A 23,737-nucleotide genomic window follows, 5' to 3' on the forward strand; every position below is an offset into this window, starting at 1 on the left:
TTATAAGAATAAGTTTACTTCATAATTTTATGGTCTAAAATTATTAATATTGCAACCATTTAGTACATGATGTATGATGTGGTTTAATAATAACATGCTTCGGTAACTTCTCACGTATAAAGAACATATTATTTTGTAATATTTCCAATATAATACTCTATCTCAAATGCTTATAATCGGACCACACACACACAAAAAAATGTCCTACTCATATGATTTAATGTTTATCTTCAGAGCCCCGCTTTGGGGTCACGGCTTCGACAAAAAATAATATGGCCAAAATGTCTCTTAGCCAATAAAAAAATCAAAAGCAGCAAAAGGAATGCATAAAATAATACAAGGGTAATTTTGTAATTTTAACGGTTTTTTTTTTTGGTGCAGCTTTGTTTTGTTTTGTTTTTTTTAATTAGTACCTCAAAATATGTTAGCAATAATATAATTCAATTTCTCTATTTTTAAACACGTTCGAAACATCTTAAAAGACGTGTAATGCTGATTATAAAAAAAGTATTTCACACACGGATAATAATGTGATTAAATTAATTGTTAAATTTTTTTTTTTAACAAAAGATATTATCTATACTAAAGGGGAGAGGGTGAGCTTAGCCTCATAATGAGTTAGCAATAATGTGATTCAATCAATTGTTTATTAAACATTATTTTCTCTATTCTTAATGTAAATTATATAGAGACTAATTTTATTATGTGAATTCAGCTGATTTAATTAGTTTATGAGGGGTTTCTTTTAGCATGATCTAAAATTATTCATTTACTTCAAATATTTGACTTTTCTTTTATCAATGCACGCATATAAATACATTTAAAACGTATAAGTCGCGCGTAGTATACCATGATTCAAAAAATATATTTTGCACATGCGTGAACGCGTGCATGAAGGCTAGTAACTCATAAAATGACACATCTATTGGGATAACAGATACAAACCTTGCAAAAATAATTTTATGTAGAAACCTTTGCATACTTTCTCTCTCTGCGCAAACACCTTCAGAACCCTCCAGGCCACAAAGCAACGTTTCCTTATAGATTCCAGACAGAGGGGATGGTTTCCCCCCTGGAATCATACTTCTGTCTGCAGAATACATTTGGCTTCTTTTTTCTATCTCATCACTTGTATTAAGACATTTGGTGTACCAGATCGTGTTTTTTACAGACTAAAATTTTTTTTCTACCTGCATAATAAATTTGGGCATCTCTCCTATATCCAACTACTTGTAGTATGACATTTGGTATATTAGACCATGTTATTTGCAAACTGAAAAATCTCTTCTAGTTCTGTGCTATTTATCTCACGTTGCATCTCTTGCAAGGATTTGGATCTCCCTTATTTTTTAGGAGTGACTTTTTAGGGGTTACTATAATTCAATAGAGATGAGATGTTTATGCAAAAGCCTCGATGCAATTAGAAGTGGAATAATTTGATATAAGTTGTGATTTGTTTTATAAGACGGCTAACATGAAGCTTTACTTTATTTAACATGCTCCCTCATGTCGGACCACTTTAGAGTGGGCCTGACATGGAATTGCATCAGTCATGTTTGGGAGTGAACCCAATAATTTGGGCCCAAATCTGAAAATCCGCTTGAAACTACGTTTGAAATAGACTGTAGGCCACCACTAATGGTATCAATACTTTCTCCCACTTAATCACTTCAATCAGTGGAAAACTTTTATGTAAAAAACATCGATGCAATTAAAAATGAAACCATTTAATATACATTGTGATTTATTTTGTAAGATGACGAATGTGCTGGGTTTTTACTTTATTCAATAATTATTGCCTGATCTGATGTAGATTTGTCTCTTTACGCTGGCGATGTTGTGCATCTCGGCTTTGAGAGGCTGATTCCTTCAGTTCTTGCTTGCCAAGAAGTCAAATCGGTCGAGATTGATCTGTAGTATATTCGTTTTTTTTTTTTTTTTTGACCGAGTCTCGGATGGCTTTCATCGTTTCATTTTTAAGTGTTGCTGGAACCCTCCTCTTTGGGGTGTTGTTATATTTCAAGTATTGTAATTTGGCCATTTTTGTTAATCAAATTGACTATGGTTTTAGGAAAAAAAAAATTGTCCAAAAATGTATTGTTCTCTCTTTTTCTACCCCATGTAAAACTGTGCGTAACTGATATTTTATCCCTTTAATGTAAGTTTCCACTTTAATTTTACTTTAATTTTTTTTGACCAAAATGTGATACACACCTTGTAAACTAGCGAAACGGAAAAATACGTTCATGTCAAAAAATTAATTGATTTCCCTCTCTTCATGTAATTTCTAGCCTATAACGAATATCACCCTGTAACACAAGTTTCAACATAACACCTATTTTAAAATTGTTGGCCAAACGTGATACACACGTTGTAAGCTAGCAACATAAGTAAATATTTTCACTCCAACAATTCATTTGTTTCTCTCTATCTCTCCCATGTGATTTTTAACATAACGTATATCATAATTTAACGTAAACTTTCACCTGATACCCACTTTAGAATTGTTGACTAAAACGTGATATTAATGAAACAAAAAAATTCTTATCCATAGATATTTATTTTTACTATCAACCGTCCCATCACAAAAGTTCTCTTAATAGGAAAAACATATCTATCTCTTGTATTTCTTTTATTAGGACATCTATCTCTTGTATTTCTTTTATTAGGACGTTAGAGCACCGAAATGTCACATCCCAAAAACAAAACTACCAAATTACCCATTGAAACAACAGCCCATGGTATGTATATACACACACATTACATTACATTAGTCCAATATAATGTCCAATCCACTCCACAAATATTATATATTTCCCTTCAACTTTTTTCTGAACATTCTTTATTCTGATCTTCTCCAAAATCCAAGATAAATACACAAAAGATAGAAAGCAAAAGACATTGCTGAGGAGAGAGAGGAGAGAGAGGACAGATGCAGAGCTATGGATTAGCAATCTCAGGAACGGGAAGCGATTCCTGCTTCCACATCCCAACATCCCACACAGCCATCCCTACCAACATACCCATACCCGACCCCAAACCCAGCTTCCTCTTCCCCAAATCGGTTTCCTCCTTCCGGAACCTGTCCGGCCCCCTCAGGCTCAAAGCGAAGGCCGCCATCAACGATGGGTGGGTGGCGGAGTACAAGGAGCTCACCTTCTACGAGCTTCTGGGCATACCCGAATCCGGATCCGTGACCGAAATCAAGCAGGCGTATAAGCAGCTGGCCCGGAAGTACCATCCGGACGTGTCGCCTCCGGGTCTGGTGGAGGAGTATACGGAGAAGTTTATCCGGGTTCAGGAGGCTTACGAGACCTTGTCTGATTCGAGAAGGAGAGCTTTATATGATCAAGACATGGCCAGGGGTCTTCACCTTGCCTTCTCTGCAAGACGATGCCAATACGATGAGGTATTTTTTTTTGGGTTTTTTTTTATTTAAATCTTCTGATGATTTTGGTGTTAATTTAATTCGATCTTTCTCCAAATTATTAATATGGGTTTTATGAAAATCTCTGAATCTTAATTGGGGTTTTTTCAATTTCTAATCTTGGTGCTGTATTTGTTTTTTTTTTTGAGCTTTGATTCGGTGGGTTTTACCGGCCCCTGTAATTGCAAGTATTTGCTGGAATTAGTTCTGGTTTCAGAAGCCATGGTTTTGATATCCTTAGCTTTCTGTTTTATATCAAATCTCCGGTGTCTAGGGGTGTATTCAATTGGGATTTTGAGGGATTTTAATTCGTCTTGTGCCTTGGCAGCCTCGTTCATTTCATAACAGTTGTTTTTCGATGACAGTTTTGGTTTCAGTTGTCTGAACCTTCCATACACGTTAATCTTCATGCCTCGATGATTAAAGTATTTCGAAGGTTCAGACAACCGAGAAATCCAGAAATATATCGAGGCATGAAGATTAACATATATGGTAGTATAATATCAAAGGGAAATGGCCAAGATTAGCTCTTTATTAGCCAATTGTTTTCCTATTCCGGAATGGCATTAAATTTCAATTTCGATTGTTTACAATTTCAGGGAGAGGAGGATGTCGGCAGCTGGAGGAATCGATGGCAAAGTCAGCTTTCTGAGTTGAAGAGAAGAAGCATGAACAAGGATGCTGCTACAAGAGAAGCACATATGTCATGGGGAGCTCGAATGCGCCGGCAAAGAGAAGGATCGTCCGATCAACTATAAAATAGGTCCTCCGGTGTTCTATGTATGCCTGCAGATGTATCTTCCCTACCTTCTTAGTCATGGTTGACATTGACAGAGGGAACTCAAGCTTCCATTTAGTTACCATATTTACCCTAGCCAAGCAAGGAAAGTATTTCAATATGCTAAACAGATGGAAGGTTAAAACAGAAATTTGCAAAGATGTAATCCCTGTCCGTGACAATCATAATTAGAGGCAAGATATAATGTACATAAGGTTTTGTTAGACTTTGTTGCTTGATTAAACATTATTGCCAACTCTGACTCAGTAACATGTGAGCTTGAATTATTCCCAATTGAAATTGTATTCAATGAGGTGGAGGACAAGTCTTCTCATCGGATACAAGATGAGAACATTGGAGGAATCGACCTTCAATTTTAGTTAGAGTTTTGGTCTCTCAAAAAAATAATCGTGGGTATTCGTACCTGGACTTGTAATAATGTGGCGGCAGAACTTCAATTCACTTTTCGTTTCTTTAAACTCTTTACTTTGGATGGAAGTTCTAACTGAGTTAGCGAAAATGACTATTCTTTCACGTTATAACAAATTTAAGGAATACTCATTAACTTTTAATTAAGGGAAATGCTAGAAAAACCAAATTTTATAAATTTAATGATGTGGATGTTGCAAATTTGGTTTAAAATTTTTGTCTCCCATTATCTTTTAGTTCAAGAACTAAAGGTTCTATTGGACCAAAGTTTGGGCATCATTGCTCTAAGTTTCAATAACCAAGTAGGCATATGTATATGAACAGTACTTGCTGGTAACTCTTCCTGGCCGAGATGATCTCTTAAAAGGAAAACTAATGAAAAATGCTTGAAAATTTTTTGTTTTAACTATAAGGACAAAATAAAGGGTAAAGTGAATAGTACCATGTTTGATTTTTTTAGTGAAAATGTGATTTTTCGTTAAAGTGAACAATACCACGAGCTTTTTGTTAAAACTCCCTTTTTAAAACTCTTGATTTTTGTATAAATAATCTTTACTGTATAAAAAATTAGTTTTAATTATAAACACGAAATTATTGTGAATTGCCACATAGAGTTGTTGAGTAGAAAGTAGCCAAGTACTATTCCGTATGGATAAACCTTAAAGCTGCAACTTGCCAATTTGATTAACTTTACAACTGGCCAATTTGCTTTACAACTTGCGAAATAAAATAGGGAATTTTAACGAAAAGCTTCTGGTACTGTTTACTTTAACAAAAAATCATATTTTTACACTAAAAAGTCAATCATGGTACCATTCAATTTACCATTTATTTTGTCATTATTGTTAAAACTCAAAGTACATGTACAAACAAAATGGACCAACCAAGCAAACCAAAGCAAAACTCAACCAACAGCATGGGCCCAAAACAGAAAAACCTAAAGCAAGCCGAGAAAGGCCCAAAGGAAGGAAGCCCAGCCGAAGCTAGGGTCGGCGGCCCCCGATCTGCACAGAATTGAAATTAAACCCTCAGATAAAACTGAGAAAAACCCTCAAGCAGAGAGAAAGGCTCTCACAAGGGAGAGAATCTAACCTGGGTTTAATTAGTGGGCGTTTTTTTCTCTCTATCTCTCTACATGTGCAACGGGTATCACCCTTTAACGCACCCTTTAACAAACAAACAAACTTAATACTAATTTGTTTTTTATTTTCAATTTTCACTTTTTATTCTTAATATATGAGATAAATTATAAAGAAGAAAGCAAAGGCGAAGAAATGTGCTGGAAAGAAGGAAAGAAATATACAAGAATAAAAGCGAAAATTTTAAAGTCAAAACAAACTTGAGATAGTTTTTTATTTTTTTAAATTTAGTTTTCTCTTTGTGCATCATTCTTGCACCATGTAATTTCTCCATATTTCAAGCACAAAACTAACAACTAAATGCTTATCAAACATATGCTCATAACATATTTAGTGTCCTCATATAACTTGTATTTATTTTTTGATTTTAAGAATGATAATAGATTAAGTGAGTCAAGCTACACATAAGGTTTGGTCTACCAAATTAGTCTTACTCTCTAAACTTGCACAAGATGAGAGACCCTAGAAAATAAGTCATCAACTGCAAAGTATGATATACTTCTTTCCCACTCAAAGCGATTAGAAAATGGCTAACTCTCCGGTAAACTGACCCCCTATCCCCAGGACAACACAGTGACGATGGGATCCACGGTCATCCTAGATGGAAATCAGAATGCCCTCTGACCTCAAATTTTCAAAGACAAGTAGTGGATAGACTAGAGCAGTGACTCGTTAATTGTATTCGTCCAAATCTCCATTGAGAGAGAGTCTTTTGTTTCAAGCTGATTTCCAACTCGTCCAGAATAATAAAAAGAACAATCTAGCTAATTTATTTCTTCGTATATTTAGGGCTTATTTGGCCATGCAGGTTGCTATCCTCCTCATCACTATCAGTGAGTGACCTTGGTTTTAGACCTTTCGAACCCAACCACAAAATGACCTCTCTCATAACTCAGAAAATGATAGAAATTGAATTATTTGAAGGGTGTACCGAGGTGGGTATATATTCGATCGCATATTTTAATGTTTTTTTTTTTTTTTGGTTGATTGATGGAAGCATGTTTTCTGTCTCTTTTATTTATATTAATACCACCATCAACATATAAGACATCAGAATTTGAACTAAGAACCCAGACCCTCTCCATTTGAACCCAGAACCTAGATCCCTCTCCGGATCCCTAAAAACTGAGCCTAAGGATCAAATAATCCGGGCCGTTGAAATTTGATCAAACGGCTACAAATAGGAGGCTCCTCTAAAAGTTACAATAATTGTAGCCGTTGGATCAAATTTCAACAATCCGTTAGGTGTGAGGTTTTATCACAAAAAACCTCGGTATTAGTTGGAGTGGAGTTAGGATATTTGAACTCTTCTTTTCTTAGTGATATGGACGATGTGGGATATTTCAACATATCACTACTTAGTTTAGTTTGTTTTTGGTTTACGGTTGTAAAGTAGAGAAAGGGCTCTAGTTAATTGGATTTGAAAGCGAGTTTAATCAATTTCAGTTTTACGTACTTTTTAAAATAAAATTTAGGTGATTCATGTAATGTAGATAATATGAATGGACCATATAGTTGTCACACTGCTTATGGTTCAATCAATTTATTCATCTTAAAATTACAATGAAGAGAGGTGTGTTACGTGTAAAAAAAGTGTGCATAAATTATTCCTCAAACTATATCTTAGGTCCATCACACATATCAATCTCATCGTGTACCCATTTTATAAATTCAAACTTGCTAGGTCAACAGGAAATTCATCACTGTTGTAGAGACGTCGACAGAGAATAGTGCTGCTCATCTCTAGCTGCTTTTGCTTATGCTGAAGAGTGTGTGTCTTCTTTTCATTCTATTTATTTATTAAGAGGGTCCTCTAGGGCTCAGGAATTGTAATTTGAAGGTGTGGTTGTGTCTAGGTTTTCGATTGGTAAAGTTGTACAGCTGATGATCACAAAGCATAAAATTAACAAAGTACTTTTAGGCAAGTGATCATTTACCACAGTGGTGGAATTGAGCTCTTGCATGACAGTGTAAGTTCGACCCTCGTCAGTGGCTAATCTAAAAAGACTCTTGAGATACTTCAGAAGGTAGGTAGGACATAATTAATTTTCATGTCACATTATTCCTCAGTTATAATTTAATGATGGTCTCAAAGCTTTAATAAAAAGTAATACGTGAGAGATTATCATCTCGAAATAGTTATTACGTTGTACATTATATTATAAGTAAATGACATGATTGATATTTTTCACTTATAAAATATATTAATAAAAAATAAAAACACACGTTACAATATAAGTGAGATGACAACACAATGCCACAGTGTTCGGAATAAAAAAAATTGCCCAAATAAAGATTTATTGAAAATAAACAACGGGAGCCCTAGAGCTCAATTATTTTTCTTACATATTTTCTCAACTTTTTTAGCGGTTGCCTACTCTGATTCAAACCCTATGGCAAGCCCTAGAGTTCAATCATTTTCACACCAAACCCTAACTACCACCCATGCCCTAACTCATTCAAGCTCATTACCAAACAGCAGATCATTTTTCCTCAACTCAGATTTGACCCCAAACACTTCTTTCTCTGGCAGAATAACAGTCACCACTCTTCCTCCATCACCCAACTCTTTAGCCCCAGCAGGCAGCAACAAAACAGCCCCTTCATCACCAACACCTTGTATGTTATAATGCACGCAAACCGGCTTATGTCCCTTCACTTCCAACCCATAAAAATCGACATCTTCCCAGTTCACAAACGTCAAGTTGGCTCCATACACAACAAAATCAGCTACTCCATTCTCATTCTCTATGGCCTCTTCGATTCGTGTTTTCTCGTTCTGGCCGGCTTGCTTGGCTAGCAAGTTTGCTAGTTCTTTCAGATCCATATCCGAAACCCTAAAATCTGCCTCGACTGTGCTTATAGTCTGACTGTTACCTTCTGTTCTCTTATTTGTGTCATTTTTGCAAATTGTCACCAATTTTGGTTGTGGCCCTTCTCTAACTGTGGCTACGCATTTCCAAATTAGGGCACAAATAAGTTCAAAAATTGGAATTTGGTCACTTTGAATTGGACCTAATATCTTGACTTGCAAGTTGTTTAGCTGCGTGGCAGTTACAGTGAACGAGAATGTTTCCATCTTGCATTTATTGGGACTTATCCAATAGTCACCAACCGAGTCCACGTGTCTGATGGAGAGTGGTGGGGGTGATGGATTTTTTGCAAGTTTTTGTTGAACATTTGTGTTCGGTTTTGCATAATTTGGTAGCCTGCTGGGCTCCAGACCAGACATGACTTGCCCTAAGCCGTTGATGAAATCTGATGCTGCAAATGCATCTCCGAGGACATGAGACCAGCTGAGGCCTAGTGACATTCCCCCACATTTGAAATAAGTAACCTGCAGAAAATAAAGCATTAATTATACCTAAAAATATTGTTTTAAAAATTTCCACCCAGCGCCGCTTAAACTCTAGAAGGCTGGTTATTGTCCCGATTAATCCCTAAACGTTTGAATATCAAGAAAAGACGGCTAGACTTGCTTAGGTGTCCGCCTAGCCTGCCTAAGCACTTGCCTAGACTGCTTAGACCCGCTTAGGCATCTACTTAGATCGCAACTCTCACCTAGACAGAAAATCGACAACTTTCATTTTGCATTTTATTTTTTTAATAAAATATAAGAGACTTGTTGAATCACTGATCATACACTCATTATAGTTTGTTCCTCATATTTTTAATATGTTCTAATACTTTATAATCTATATATTATTTTATTGTAATTTATGTATCTCAGTACAATTATGTATTTTTTTAATATAAAAAATACTTATTTATACTATATATGATAAAACTGACTTGCCTAGATCCCGTCTAACTAGCGTCCTTTCAAACCTTGCGTAGAAATACCAAAAGGTTGGTTTGTCCTTTAGCTTTTAAAAGTGTTGCATGTTAAGTCATCCTAAGCCAATCAATCAAATTTAATGCCCAATCTTAATGACTATTAGATTGGGAACATCAGCGTCTTTAGCTTTTAAGAGTGTTGTATGCCAAGTCATCTTAAGCCAATCAATCAAATTTAATGCCCAATATTAATGGGACTTGGATTCTTTGCCCTCCCATTTTGGTACCTTTCCAGTGCCTTCCTGTTTTGTGTGGTCACGGTTAATCCATGATAACATTTTATATTATTTTTTATAAAAATAATAAGACAAAAAAAAATAGTAATATCAAATATTGACGTGGCTTAACCGTGACCACACAAACAGGAGAGCACGAAGAGGGCACCGAATTGGGAGGGCAGAGAATCCAAGTCCATATTAATGACCATTAGATTGGGAATATCTGCGTCTTTTAGAACATGCCTAAAAATACCAAAAGTTAGGTGGTCCTTTAGCTTTTCAGAGTATGCATATTATAAGTACTATAGCATAGTAGTATTATTCTTTATTCATAAATGAGAGATTTTAGGTTTGAATATCGTGAGTATAATAATATTATTTTTTATTCAGAAATGAGAGATTTTAAGTTCGAATATCGTGAATGATGAATTCGATACTAAATTAAATTGTTCATTGTGTGAGTTAAAAATTAAAAAAAAGTATGCATATTGTATGGCAAGTCATCTTAAACGAATCAATCAAATTTAATGCCCAATATTAATGACTATTAGATTGGGAACATGACCACCAGTTCGCCCAGCGTGTCTTTTGGTTTTTTACTTGGTTAGAAGAGATTTTAGATTTTATCATGCAAGATTAATATAAATTGAGTATTGTTATTCATACCAAGTTTTTATACCATATTTTCATATTATGTGACATTTGATGTGGATAGACACATCATTTGAATTAATTAGATTTTTAAATTTAGTTCATTATTTAATAAACTAATAATTAGGAAAAACTAGTTAATTAAATGATGATTGTGGTATACGAAGAATCATTCTCCTTCATTTCCTTGGGTTTTGCAAATTTTTCAAATGATGTGGCTGTCCACATCAGATGCCACCTAAGGTTGTATAAAAACATGGTATGAATTGCATTACTCATATAAATTTGTAATGTTAAGTTATAACGCATTATGTCTTGTCCTTCATGTTAAACGGCCGAAATTTTTTTCTTTTATTTTTCTCAAAATTTGTAACGAGTTTGATGTTAAGCTAAAAATAGCACGAATAATAAAACTAATCTGCTCTCAAATACTTCAATCACAATAATCATATAGAAAAAAGGAAGTATCTTTTTTTCTCAACTTGTACAAATTACTGCCAACTTTTTAAGAGTTGGATATTCTTTGATTTAAAAAATAAATAAAAAATTGGGACACTTTGGATGCAGTCCCTAGCTATCAATATTCTTTGATTGAAACCTTGTTAGTTTTTAGTTTTTGATTGAGATCCTTGACATTAATGCAATAATGTAAGTTACTATATTTTTTTAATTAAAAATTAAAAATTGAAATTTGTAATTGTTTATATTAATGAGATTTTAAATAAAACCCATAATTTATGGGATTAAAAATAATAAAATATAAATTATACTCTCTATTATATTGTGTGTGTGTATATATACATATATGTATGGGTACATTAACCAAAATTAATAAAAAAAGTTATTGTACCAAAACATGGATACATTCTCAAATCAACGAAAAAGAATGAACCCATATAAGTTTAAACATGGATTAAAAAATTTGAATGGATTTTATATTAAAAAAAGGGTACATTTTACATATAACAAATTGATATATTTGAGAATGGGTACATTTAAGATTAAAAAAATTGAAAAATTATATGAATGGGTACATTTAAGATTAAAAAATTGAGAATCTTTTTATATATATATAAAAAAAAAAAAAACCTAATAGGTACAAACTTAATTTAATTTAATTTTTTTTATTTTTGAAATGTTTGAATTGAAAATTAATTAGAAGTTTAATAGAGGTGTGAGTATTAAACCCTAAATTAATTACTAATTTTTATATTAAAAAATTATATAATAAACATGTAAATTCATTATCACATCAATGCTAGGGACTTGAATCAAAATTTGAGAACTAATAAGGTCTTAGTCAATGAACAGTAAAAACTAGGGACCGGATACTAATTTTTTCTAAAAAATTTACCTGGAAGAGAACAACTGGAGAGAAGAATAGTTCAGGGCCAATGATTTGGTTAGAAGCAAGCAGCTTCTGAAGAGAGCAGTCCATCCCCAGCCATTCATCGATGGTTTTATCACACTGCGCTTCAAGATACCTCGCACCGCAATCGTTACACTTCAGGTAGGGCCGGCCGGATTCGGATCTCCGAAACCGGCCGCATGTCTGGTAGCTGACACATAACCATGTGAACATAGCTTCCTTTATGCGGTTAGTGGTCAGGCCTTGAGCCGCCTGGCTATCAAAGAAGTAAACTCCTCTAAGGTAGTGAAGCTTCATAGCCAAGTCCATGCCACTCGGGTTATGAACCACGTCCGAACCGGTAACCCTGGCTGGCCCGACCGATGAAAGCTTGATGCCATAGACCAAGTTTTCTTGACTGGCTAAGACCATGGTGGTAGAGAAATGAGAGGGTGTTTGAGTGTTTAGGTCGGTGCCTAAGATTATGGTGTAGTTTGTAAATATATATGTGAAGGTGAGTAGTTGAGAAAGTTAAATGAGCAGTTGAGAAAGTTAATTGACCTCTATTGCAGATGAAATGTCAATTGGTTGGTTCAGAAGAAGGGAAAATTTTTAGTTGTGAGGAGAACACGGATAATACACCACATGTTTTTATGCAAGTGGTGAAAATTTTTAATTTTTAAGTTATTAGCCTTTTAACACACATAACTCACCATTTATATAGGGACACGTGATGTACCACTTCGTGTGACGGGAACACTAAAAATTCTCTACAGAAGAACAGTTAAGCGGCCTTCATTAAATTTCATCGGCCCAAACCTAGAAATAGAGCAAAAATAGTTGCATTTTCGTGTAATAAAAATGCTATATTTAAAGGGTAATGCTTCTTATTCCATTATCAAGTCCTTGTTCTAAGTTATGATCGCAAACCTCTAATATCACAGTACAAAAAGAACACTACTTGGCTGCCACAAGTTCAGCAAGTAGTGGCTCTTGCTTCTATCCAATTGTAGATAAACACGTATCCAGTCTGTGTTTACAATTTCAATTATTTTAGACACGTGTTCATTTGTAATTGAGTAGAAGCAGGAGCTACTATTGAATAGCCAAGTAGTGTTCTAAAATGAACTTGTTCCATTTTGAATATTTTCTTAATAAGAAAAAAAGATCAGTATTATTTAATTCAAACGTTGTTAGCGTAATGCAATCATGTTAAAGTCTACTATCTTACATTTGTAGTATAATATGATGTTTACAAGGTAAAATCCAATTTTTTTTTTAATGAAAAATGGCTTTTTATCCAAAATGGTCTTTAAGATTGACATAAGTCCTCACTTTGGTCTCTGACAATGAAAATCGATAGACATCGTCCCTAAGTTTGTCCATTATATGAAAAATCTAACAATATCCTTGTTAAGTAGAGGGGTTGCTTTGATAAAACTACTCTTGAAAAGGTTGTCCCATAGTTGTTAACATGACAATTTGACGAGAATATTGATAATTTTTTGCAGAATGATCAAAATGATTTACAATACAACAAACATAGGAACTACTTCTATCAGTTTTCATTGCCAATGACTAAAATGGTGAGTTATATTAATCTCAATGAATATTTTAGATAAAAGAAAAAAATAAATAAAAACTAGGAGCATGTTTAATAATTATTTAGTGTTTTTTTAGGCTTATTGTTTGGAATGCCTCATGAACTAATTTACAACCGTTACTTTACATTCTGAAACTCTATATTCTTTTTAGACTAGAATTTTCTTCCCTCCTCCTTTCATTCCCTTCCATCCTCTCCTCTCACATTCTCTATTTTGTCTGTCTCTTTCTATAAAAAAAAATTAATATAAGATGTTGACGTGGCTTAACCATGACCGTTCAAATAGAAAGAGAGAAAATTTAAAGGAAAAAAAAAGGGGAAAGAATCCTATTCCATTCTTTTTACCTCACTAACGCCTAAACCTGCAACCATTTCTACTTGTCCTCCCTTCCATAACTCTTAATGAGGGACAAAATGACTTGTTTACTCTTAGAAGTTTTTCACATAGACAACACCTGACTAAGATGGAGAAAGTTTGATGGACAATTCGAAAATCTAACAGCATGAGAAACTTAGCCAACTATATAAGTTCAGTGAGGTATTAGATAAAATATAAATATACTGCCAATGCCTTGCAAGTTCTAAGGAAAATTGACGAATATTACGTCTAATAAAAAAAATAAAAAAATCAGTTGGATAGGAAACAAGCATATGCATGATTGGTCATGTTATTTTTATCACCTAAATATACAATAATTTGTACCATATGATATGGCTCATGATCTGACTCGTCTTCAATTAAAAAAAAATCCTTAATAAAAAAAATTTGAAATTAATCCGACCCTGATTTTTTTTTCCTTATGTTTCTCCCATTCCTGCCTCCTCCTCCCTCCTCCGTCGCAGTAATGAGTCATGGCACCTAATTGCTTCTCACCGCTCCACTGATTTTTCGGGGAATTTAAGGAAATTAATTAGGGTCACTTTATTCAAGTGCACCTTTTTTGAATTTATTTATTTGTGAAATGAAAGCATTGTATTCTGGTGGCCAATTCATTATGTGACTTATTAATCCAAGTCTCCACCCTCGGAAAGGGATCCTCTCTGGATCCCTTCCATCTGAGCCTCATGACCCATAAATCCAGGCTATTGAAATTTGATCAAAAGACTACAAGCAAGAGGCCCCATTAAAAGTTATAATAATTTTAGCCGTTGGATCAAATTTCAAGAGTCTGGAATGTGTGGTCATGAGGCTCAGGTGGAGGATCCCTTCCCTCCACCCTCCACCAAAAACATGAAACCAATACAAATATGGAAACACTGAATGGGGAAGAACAATAATGAGAGGCCAAACGAATTATGCAACTACTTTCCCCTTTCCTCCTTCTATCTTAATTTATGTAAATAGGAGCTGCTCTATGTTACAAATCAAAATTGAGGTGGAGTTCCAAATATACCACATCTAGTTTTCTCAAATGCTCAATTAGGATGAGCTTCTCAACTCCTAACCAAATGACAACAAAAAATGCACAAGCCTTATATATCTCTCCCTCCCTTTTGTACGCAAACCATTTCACTTGGTCGCGTTTATGAAACTTTCCGTTTTGAATGAATTAGCCGTTGGGGAAAACCACCCGTTGAATCCAAATAGCGAGCCCGTCCCCGAGTATGCCATTACGTGTTGAGTGTGTCCCCGTGACGTGTGACGACATTCGTGTTTGGGACGTGTTGAGTCATGATCACTGCAACAGTGCTGATCACATGAATGCAGCTTAAAAACTCAAAAACTGTCGAAGGTGCCCGGACGCCTCTGTAGCTTTTGCTCTAGTGTGGTCCTATCAAGGGTTTGCCCACACCACAGTTACGAGGTGAAGTGTGCCCATTTGAGTTGTTCAATATGGAATGACATACGGCAGGGCATGAACGTCAGCGGACTCTATCCACAGAACCTCTGACCATACCTCAGGTGTCTACTCAAATCCTGAAGATTCCACCTTGGGTTTCTTTGATTGGGCATCACTGCACCCAAACAACCAATCTTGATCGTCATGATCAGGCAGTCCAACTTCGGAACCAAATAAACATGGCTTAGATATCTGGAATCCGGATGGGGTGGTCTCATGCATGCTTCAGCAACAGGAACAACCTGTGTTGCTGTAGATGTCGGCTTTGCAGTGGAGACAGCCAATGACGGAGCTTCAACAATGCCATTTATCTTTAACCGGGTCCCTATCTTTCTCCTTATCCTTCTTCTTGTCTTTCTTTTCCCGATGCTTTCCTTCACTTTTATCTTTACTCTCTCTTCTCTTTGTCCTTCTTTTCCTTTTTATGCTTCTTTTCTCTGTGCTTCTCCTGTAATTATTACAAGTTATACAAGAATAACTGGTAAGGATATCTAATCAAGGTAAACATATCTACTGATTTAATAGATATAAATAAATAAAGAGGCTTCTGGGAATCCATACTGAATAAATTGATAATATGGACTGACTTGCGAGAAATGCCACAGAAAACAACCAAATCTAAACCTGAGTGAATTCTCAGTCTTTGGACAATATACTACTGATGTCTACTGATATGTCCACCGTCCAAACGTACCCCATACTGGTAAAGATCCTTCCTTTCCTTTTCAAAACATCCCAAAAACCAGAAAAGAACAAAGGATAACAAATGTTCACTGTTTTCAAATAGTTTTGGCACTTAAACTATCAAATACATAGTTTTTGAAGAAATAATACATTCTGTGAATAGTACACGAAAAGTGAAATAAACCTACCATCACTCGCTTGAAAAAAACAAAAACCAACCTTATTTTATACATAACCGGAAGGGGAAAGTTAAAAAAAACACATCTTTTAGGTAATAGAAATTACAATTAAATGACATGTACAACGCAGTGTCACTACTGCATCGGAAGCGCAAAATTGTACTATGCCAACAACCACCACCCACCAAATCATTGCAACGTGAGAAACCACCATAAGATTGTTTCCTCACAAATAAAATTTCAGAACTTAAGTAGGAGAAGAGAATACTAGCAAGACAGACAGTCAAGTACAAAGTAAGAACTTCAGGCTTATAAGATGGTGCAGAAATAAGATATGCAAAGGCAATCCGAAACCAAAGTTCAAGACAAGCAAAACAGGGAAAACAACCAAAAAAGAAAATTAGAACATTTTAAATACAAACCAACAATAAAAGACTGATCATCAAATAGCCGTTATCACCAAGATAAAGGAGAAGCAATACAAGGAAACTTCTTTGGTTCATAGCTAACTTCCTACGCGGTGTCCAAAACAGAATACAGATGACAATTATCCATACCCTCCAGTCTCCCAGTTATCAATCATATCCTACCATATAAAAAAAAAATTAGCAATCCAAACTTCAGGGGACAAAGAAAGGAGGATGAAGAGATCAAGACAAGCAAATAGGGAATGAGAAAACGGAAAAGAAAGGAAGATTGTACATGATAAAAGCCCAAATCACAAAGAAAAAAAGAAAAAACGACAAAAGACATTCCCCCCGAAAATCCAGGAAATTTGAGCCTGTTGATTCCCAAAACAAATTCTATTCCAGAATCTCTCTGTTTCCTCACCCTGGATGTTTCTTTTTAAAGGGTATCACCCTTTAACGCACGCTCCAATCCGCTCCACAAATATATATAAGCTTCATTCCTGCCTCTGACCTTCTCATTTCATTTTCTTTCTATATTTTTTTCCTGAAACATTCTTGATTCTGATTTTCTCCAAAATCCAAAAAAAAAACAAGAAAAAAAAAAAAACAAACACCTTGCTGATCAGATGGATGATTAAAATAGAAATTGCAAAGATGTATCCCAGTCCGTGACAATCATAGTTCCAGGCAAGATATATATAATGTACATAACTCGCAACGTTTTGTTAGATTATATATTTATTTCTTCTTAGACTCTGTTGCTCAAATGAACATGTTTGCCAATCTGACTCAGTAACATGTGAGTTGTGACAAATATTAGAAACATAAAATAAAATTGTTTTAATCATTGTTTTGAAATGCAGGGGAAACCCAAGTGTTGCCTAATTAACATAATGTTTAAAGACTTTGAGTTTTGAATTAAATAATAGTACTTGCATTTCCGTTTTCTTATTTTTCTCTAAAGTGGTCGGACATGAGGGGCATGTTGACTAAAGCTAAAAGTTTTACGTTAGTTATTTTATAAAACATATCACAACTTATATCAAATTGTCCAACTTTTAATTGCAAACGAGAGGTTTTTTGCATAAAAACCTAACACCTATTAATTGCATAGATGCTTAAGTGCAGAAATATCGATGCCATTATTAGTGGACTGTTCCCCGTCTCTCTGAAACTTTTTAAAATTTTACCCAAATGAAAAGAAAAATGGCTTTGAGGTCTTTGGCTCTGGTCGTACCAAACTAGAGAGAAATATATATATATTGGGAAATCCGGAAAATTATATTCATGTATTTTATTTTTCAAACTATAGGATTTGTATTTGATAAGAATGGAAACATCTGCGTCACTTACAACTTACAAGAACAAACATTCAGATACAGATAACCTTAAAGCTGCAACTGGACAATTTGAGTAATATATTTACATTCATATCTTAGTCAATTTGAGTAACTTGACTAAGATGTGTGACACTATTTGGTACAACTTGAGTTGTGGCCCTACGGTCTTGATTTTTTAAGAAGGAGATGTCGGGATCGGTCATTGAAGAAGGGTATATTCATATTCGGTGTCACGTTTGATTTCATATCGATATCTTTTGCAATATAAATTGATTTATAGGGTAACGGATTCACTCTCAGAATTTGAACTCTCTCACAACTTAGAAAATGATAGAAATTGAATTATTTGAAGGGTGTACCGAAGTGGGTATATATTCGATCGCATATTTTAATTTTTTTTGTTTTTGGTTGATTGATGAAAGCATTTTTATCTGTCTCTTTTATTTATATTAATACCACATATAACACATCAGAATTTGAACCCATATCCTTTCTGAATCCCCAAAAACTGAGCCTAAGGATCAAATGATATGGGCCATTGAAATTTGATCAAACGGCTTCAAATAGGGAGCCCCTCTAAAAGTTATAATAATTGTAGCCATTAGATCAAATTTCAACGGCCCGGATCATTTGATCCTTAGGCTCAGTTTTTTGTGATCCGTAGAGGATCTGGGTTGTCAGAATTTAATGTTATTGACCAAAATGTATTATAGTTTATAGGGTTGTTTAGATATAGGCCCTTGTAACTAATATTGTCTAGACAAAAACCCACCTCATATTAAACATCCAAATAAAATTCAAAATTCAAATAGTCTGCCATGTTGGCAAATAAATGACATATCCTTATAAAATATTTACAACATATGCCACAATGACCTAAATATGTCAATAAATATTATTATTACTCACCTTCAATTATACTATCAATGAGCAATTGAGCTTCTGTTTTAAAACCACGTATTACAAACTATTTACCTATATTTTAAAAATTCACTAATTGACCTACATTCTTTTGATACAAACTATTTACCTATATTTAAAAAAAAAATCACTAATTTACATACATTCTTTTGTTACAAGCTAATTTATTTGCATTTTTTAGTACATACTAATTTACCAATCTACTTATTAATTTACCTATACAAATAATACTGTCATATTATTACTTATAATATCCAAAGTAATCATATACATTTTTTCTTTACAATATCACATCTATGGGGCAGGTAAATTATTTTTACAGAATTTCTATTCTAAGTGGGTACTAACATATAGATAGGTAAATTATTTTCTATGGAAAGAAAAAAATACAACCATTATTTTGTTTAATTTTTTGGACAGAAATTATTTTTGTCCATCTCAACGTAAAACACCATAATATTTTTTTATATATTATATATTGTGTTGATGCACAAAACCGGATGGTCTTGGAACAACGTAAATCCGACCGTGAATCTGCATGAAATGTAAATGACACAAGAGTTATCGTGGTTCACCCCAAGGTTTGGGCTACGTCCACACTGATTGTATTATATTTCTCTGAGAAGTGAGGGAGAGAGAGCTTAGAGCTTAGGGGGTGTGAGGAAGCTTTAAGAGGGGATGAGAGGCTTCAGGCCTAGGAATTGGCCTCCGAGAGTGAGAGTGAGGCCTCCCCTAGAATGAGGGTAGGAGTCCCCTTTTATAGAATAAGGGGCTCCTCCTCTTTTACAAAGTATGGGCTTTAGTGTGAGGCCCAAATACAAGGCCCAAGGCCCAAATATACGAGGCCCTAAATATGGTATAAACAGTAGTCCCCCAAGTCTTCAGTCAAGAGTCTTTTGGCTGGAGACTTGAAATTCAGTTCATGTGTGGGCCGAAGTAACTGATGCTCGATATGAGGCGGTGCCCAATCTGAAATGATGCTCAACTAGAAGTAGCACATGTTGTGAGGCCGCTTTGCTTGTAGCTTATGTTGCCTTGGTTGGCTTGGCTTGTGGCGTTTGAAGGTGAGGGAGTCCCTTTTATAGAATAAGGGTTCACTCCTCAGTACATGAATAATGGGTGCTCTCTAATGAAAGTGAGGAATTCCCTTTTATAGAATAAGGGCTCACTCCTCAATACATAAGTGATGGGCTAGAGTCCCCCAAGTATTTTTCATGAGTGCTCTCTAAAAGTGAAGGAGTCCCTTTTATAGAATAAGGGCTCGCTCCTCAATACATAAGTGATGGGCTAGAGTCTCCCAAGTATTTTTTATGAGGCCCAGTTGAGGCCCAATATATGGTACATAATGTAGTCCCCCAAGTCTTCGGTCAATAGAGTCTGTTGGCTGGAGACTTCAAATTGAATCCATGTATGGGCCGAAGTGGTGGTTGTTCGGAGGCGGTATTTGTATACCCTGCACTGAAGCTTTGTAGGTGAAGCTTTGAAGCTAGAGCTCTGTAAATGAAGTCTTTGAAGCTAGAGCTCTTGTAAATGAAGCCTTTGAAAGCTAGAGCTTTTGTAAATGAAGCTTTTGAAGCTAGAGCTCTGTAAATGAAGTCTTTGAAGCTAGAGCTCTTGTAAATGAAGCTTTTGAAGCTAGAGCTCTGTAAATGAAGTCTTTGAAAGCTAGAGCTTTTGTAAATGAAGCTTTTGAAGCTAGAGCTCTGTAAATGAAGTCTTTGAAGCTAGAGCTCTTGTAAATGAAGCTTTTGAAGCTAGAGCTCTGTAAATGAAGCTTTTGAAGCTAGAGCTCTTGTGAATGAAGCTTTTGAAGCTAGAGCTCTGTAAATGAAGTCTTTGAAGCTGATTTGACATGAGTGATGCTCATGCATGTTTATGTTGATTGACATGAGTGATGCTCATGGATGTTGACATGAGTGATGCTTATGGATGGTTATGTTGATTGACATGAGTGATGCTCATGGATGTTGACATGAGTGATGCTCATGAATGTTGACATGAGTGATGCTCATGAATGTTTATGTATGATTGGATGAGTGATGCTCATGAATGTTTATGTATGATTGACATGAGTAATGCTCATGTATGACTTGAAGTACTGGGCGTACTTTTGATGGCCTGATTGAAGTTTTTTTTTTTTTTTTTTTTTTTTTTTTTTTTTGGGCTTATGGGCCTTCGCCCTCCACAACATGACAGCCCATTTATTGTGAGCTTTGTCGTTTTGTTTTGTTTTTGTTTTTGTTTTTTTTTTTTTTTTTTTTTTTTTTAACCCTCTGATGGGGTTTATACATATTACCCTCTGATGGGGTTTATACAGATGTTTCCGAAAGATACAAAAAATAAATTACATCATTCAAAAATAAATAAAGCAGTCGTTGGTGCGTTGCTGTTGCCTTTGTTTTCTGCTTTGCTTTCTCTTTAAAGTGACAACTGCTTTGGACACTGATATTCCTGCTGTAATAATTGCAGTTGAGATAATATATATAACAGGTGAATGCATGGTTGGAGTTCGTGGAAGACACGTTGGTGGTGCCCGTGCCACTGCTAGTGGATGATTGCCTTTGCCTGTTTTTTGATGATGGTGTCTCTTTCTTTTTCTCTTTTTGCTTTTGCTTTCCTCTGCGCCTGTCTCTGTCTCTTGGCGAAACTGGAGGGCTAAATCTACTTGCTTTTCTTGGACAGCCTGTGCCCATCCATTCTCACTCCTCTTTTTCTTTTTCTTTTTCTTTTTCTTTTCTGTTCCCATTGCCTTTCTCTTTTGCTTTTTGTGCTGTCATCTGCCGCTGGGATCTGCAGCCATCGCTGAAGAAGACCGACTGACTCTCACCGTGGTCGCGTATCCTGTATGCGAAACTGCTACTTTTCTTCCCTAATTTTTTGTTGAGGCCCTTCCTCGAATCATCTCCATAGGTGGAGGTGGTTTTGAAAGGGGAAGATGAGTGTGCAGAAAGAAGAAGGACTATGGCATAAGCTGATAGGTTCAGATAGAGAAGATGCCTGCCTTTGGCTTTGCCTTTGCCTTTCTGGTGTTGTATCACTATCATAATCATACGAGTGCATCATGTACGGACTGTTACTGGCAACAGATTGACCCGCTATGTCGTTGCAATACGGTCAAGTGGGGATGTCCATAAAGTTATGTTCCCTGTCTTCAATGTCACTTCGTAACCTTGGGAAGTTAAACGCTCCATGCTGTGAGGACCCAAAGGTGACTGACCGTTTGAGCATCTCATCAGTGACGTCATCGCTGCGGTGGAGGTACCACGTACATCTCTTCTTCGCCGCCAACAGAAGCTTTTCATGGCCACAGACAAAAACCCACCAAGAAAAGATTCAATCTTTGGGAAAGATCTAAAAGCAGAGACCCTTCAAATTCAATGTAGTGCTTCTTCTTCCTCAGGATGGGAGACGATCTGGACGATAGAGGGCGATCGGGAGTAGACTGTGAGTGAGGTGACGAATGGGAAGGCGTCGCAGAGATGTTAGGCGAGGAGAAGATGGGCAGTGTTGGCGGCGGAGAGGGAGAGCAGAGCGTGGCCCCATGGGGATATAAGTGTGAGAGGTCGAGCTGGGCGACCGCCGTGAAGCAAATTGGGATCCTGTGGAGGTCGCAGGCATTGCCCCGGGGCGTGAGGGATGTGTGCGTGGTCCTCTTCATGCTCCAGAACTTTTTTGCACACAAGGCAGAGCGAGTTCCTGGTCCGGATGTCAGAAACTAAGGTGATGACGGTGGAGAGTATGGGCTCCGACAGGTCATTGATGATGGTGGCCATGGTGAGAGGGAGGGAGGGAATGAGTGAGATAGCGTGAGATTAGGATTGGGAGAGTTCCTCGTTTGAAACAATCACCTCTTTCATCCTGTCCCGACTGCCTTCTTCCTTCTAGAAATTGATTGGTTGAGGCTTCTCCGAGTACATGCCGTGGTGTGGAAATTAAAAATATGAGTTTGCCATTTTTGTTACTTTTTTGCAGTCGGTGAGTTTGGGGTTCTCTAGGCTCAAAGACAGAAAGAGCTCTCTAAAGAGAGAAATGAGAGAGAAGCTAGAGAGAGAAAGAAAAAGAGAGAGAGATCTGGATCTTTTCTGTGTCTGGGTTTTTGTGATTTTGCAGACACGGTGGTGAGATGAAAAAATGAAGGAGAACCGACATGATTTTTTGTGTCGTTTCCCACAGACAGCGCCAAATGTTGATGCACAAAACCGGATGGTCTTGGAACAACGTAAATCCGACCGTGAATCTGCATGAAATGTAAATGACACAAGAGTTATCGTGGTTCACCCCAAGGTTTGGGCTACGTCCACACTAATTGTATTATATTTCTCTGAGAAGTGAGGGAGAGAGAGCTTAGAGCTTAGGGGGTGTGAGGAAGCTTTAAGAGGGGATGAGAGGCTTCAGGCCTAGGAATTGGCCTCCGAGAGTGAGAGTGAGGCCTCCCCTAGAATGAGGGTAGGAGTCCCCTTTTATAGAATAAGGGGCTCCTCCTCTTTTACAAAGTATGGGCTTTAGTGTGAGGCCCAAATACAAGGCCCAAGGCCCAAATATACGAAGCCCTAAATATGGTATAAACATATTGCATGCTAATAAGGTAAGCTAGTTTCATGATAAAACAATTTTTGGTAAAAAAAATTAGAAAAAAAGCCCAATCAAATAATAGGTTAATTGACATTTAATTGCATTGAAAATAATAAAATGTAAAATTTATTATTAATTATAAGTCAAACCTAACCCATGTTACACTCTATGAGGGTATTTTAGAAACACGAGAATTATAAAAACTGACATACCAAGCTTGTTAAGGAAATTTGCTTAGTTGGACTCTAGTAAATGGGGTTTATGTCTGAAAAAAAATAAAGAGGATGGGTTTTAAGTGAGATAAAATAAGTTTTAAGGGGGAAACTCTCATTTCCAGTAGTTTATATCGCATATATTTAT

The 23,737-nt window shown here is 35.9% G+C and overlaps 3 protein-coding genes across 3 annotated transcripts in view; 1 reads left to right on the forward strand and 2 right to left on the reverse strand.

Annotated features, from left to right (window-relative positions):
• Window positions 1-2,764: 2,764 nt before the first annotated feature.
• LOC126618691 (chaperone protein dnaJ 20, chloroplastic-like) lies at window positions 2,765-4,499 on the forward strand. Its single transcript, XM_050286832.1, has 2 exons — window positions 2,765-3,409; window positions 4,027-4,499. Exons 1-2 carry the CDS (start codon window positions 2,933-2,935, stop codon window positions 4,183-4,185), a joined length of 636 nt encoding a protein of 211 aa, XP_050142789.1. The 5' UTR covers window positions 2,765-2,932; the 3' UTR covers window positions 4,186-4,499.
• Window positions 4,500-8,054: 3,555 nt separating this feature from the next.
• On the reverse strand, window positions 8,055-12,295 carry LOC126618695 (protein ECERIFERUM 26-like). Its single transcript, XM_050286838.1, has 2 exons — window positions 11,834-12,295; window positions 8,055-9,110 (listed from the first exon to the last, which is right to left on the reverse strand). The coding sequence occupies exons 1-2, from the start codon at window positions 12,257-12,259 to the stop codon at window positions 8,229-8,231; spliced, it is 1,308 nt and encodes a 435-aa protein (XP_050142795.1). The 5' UTR covers window positions 12,260-12,295; the 3' UTR covers window positions 8,055-8,228.
• LOC126618694 (protein ECERIFERUM 26-like) overlaps window positions 8,055-23,737 on the reverse strand; it is a 36,859-nt gene continuing 21,176 nt past the window's right edge. The window contains exon 3 of the mRNA XM_050286837.1: window positions 8,055-8,227. The gene's annotated coding sequence lies outside the window, so the exon portion shown is untranslated. The remainder of the gene's footprint in view (window positions 8,228-23,737) is intronic.

Source organism: Malus sylvestris, chromosome 4 (assembly GCF_916048215.2).
Source record: "Malus sylvestris chromosome 4, drMalSylv7.2, whole genome shotgun sequence".
Classification (NCBI taxonomy): domain Eukaryota; kingdom Viridiplantae; phylum Streptophyta; class Magnoliopsida; order Rosales; family Rosaceae; genus Malus; species Malus sylvestris.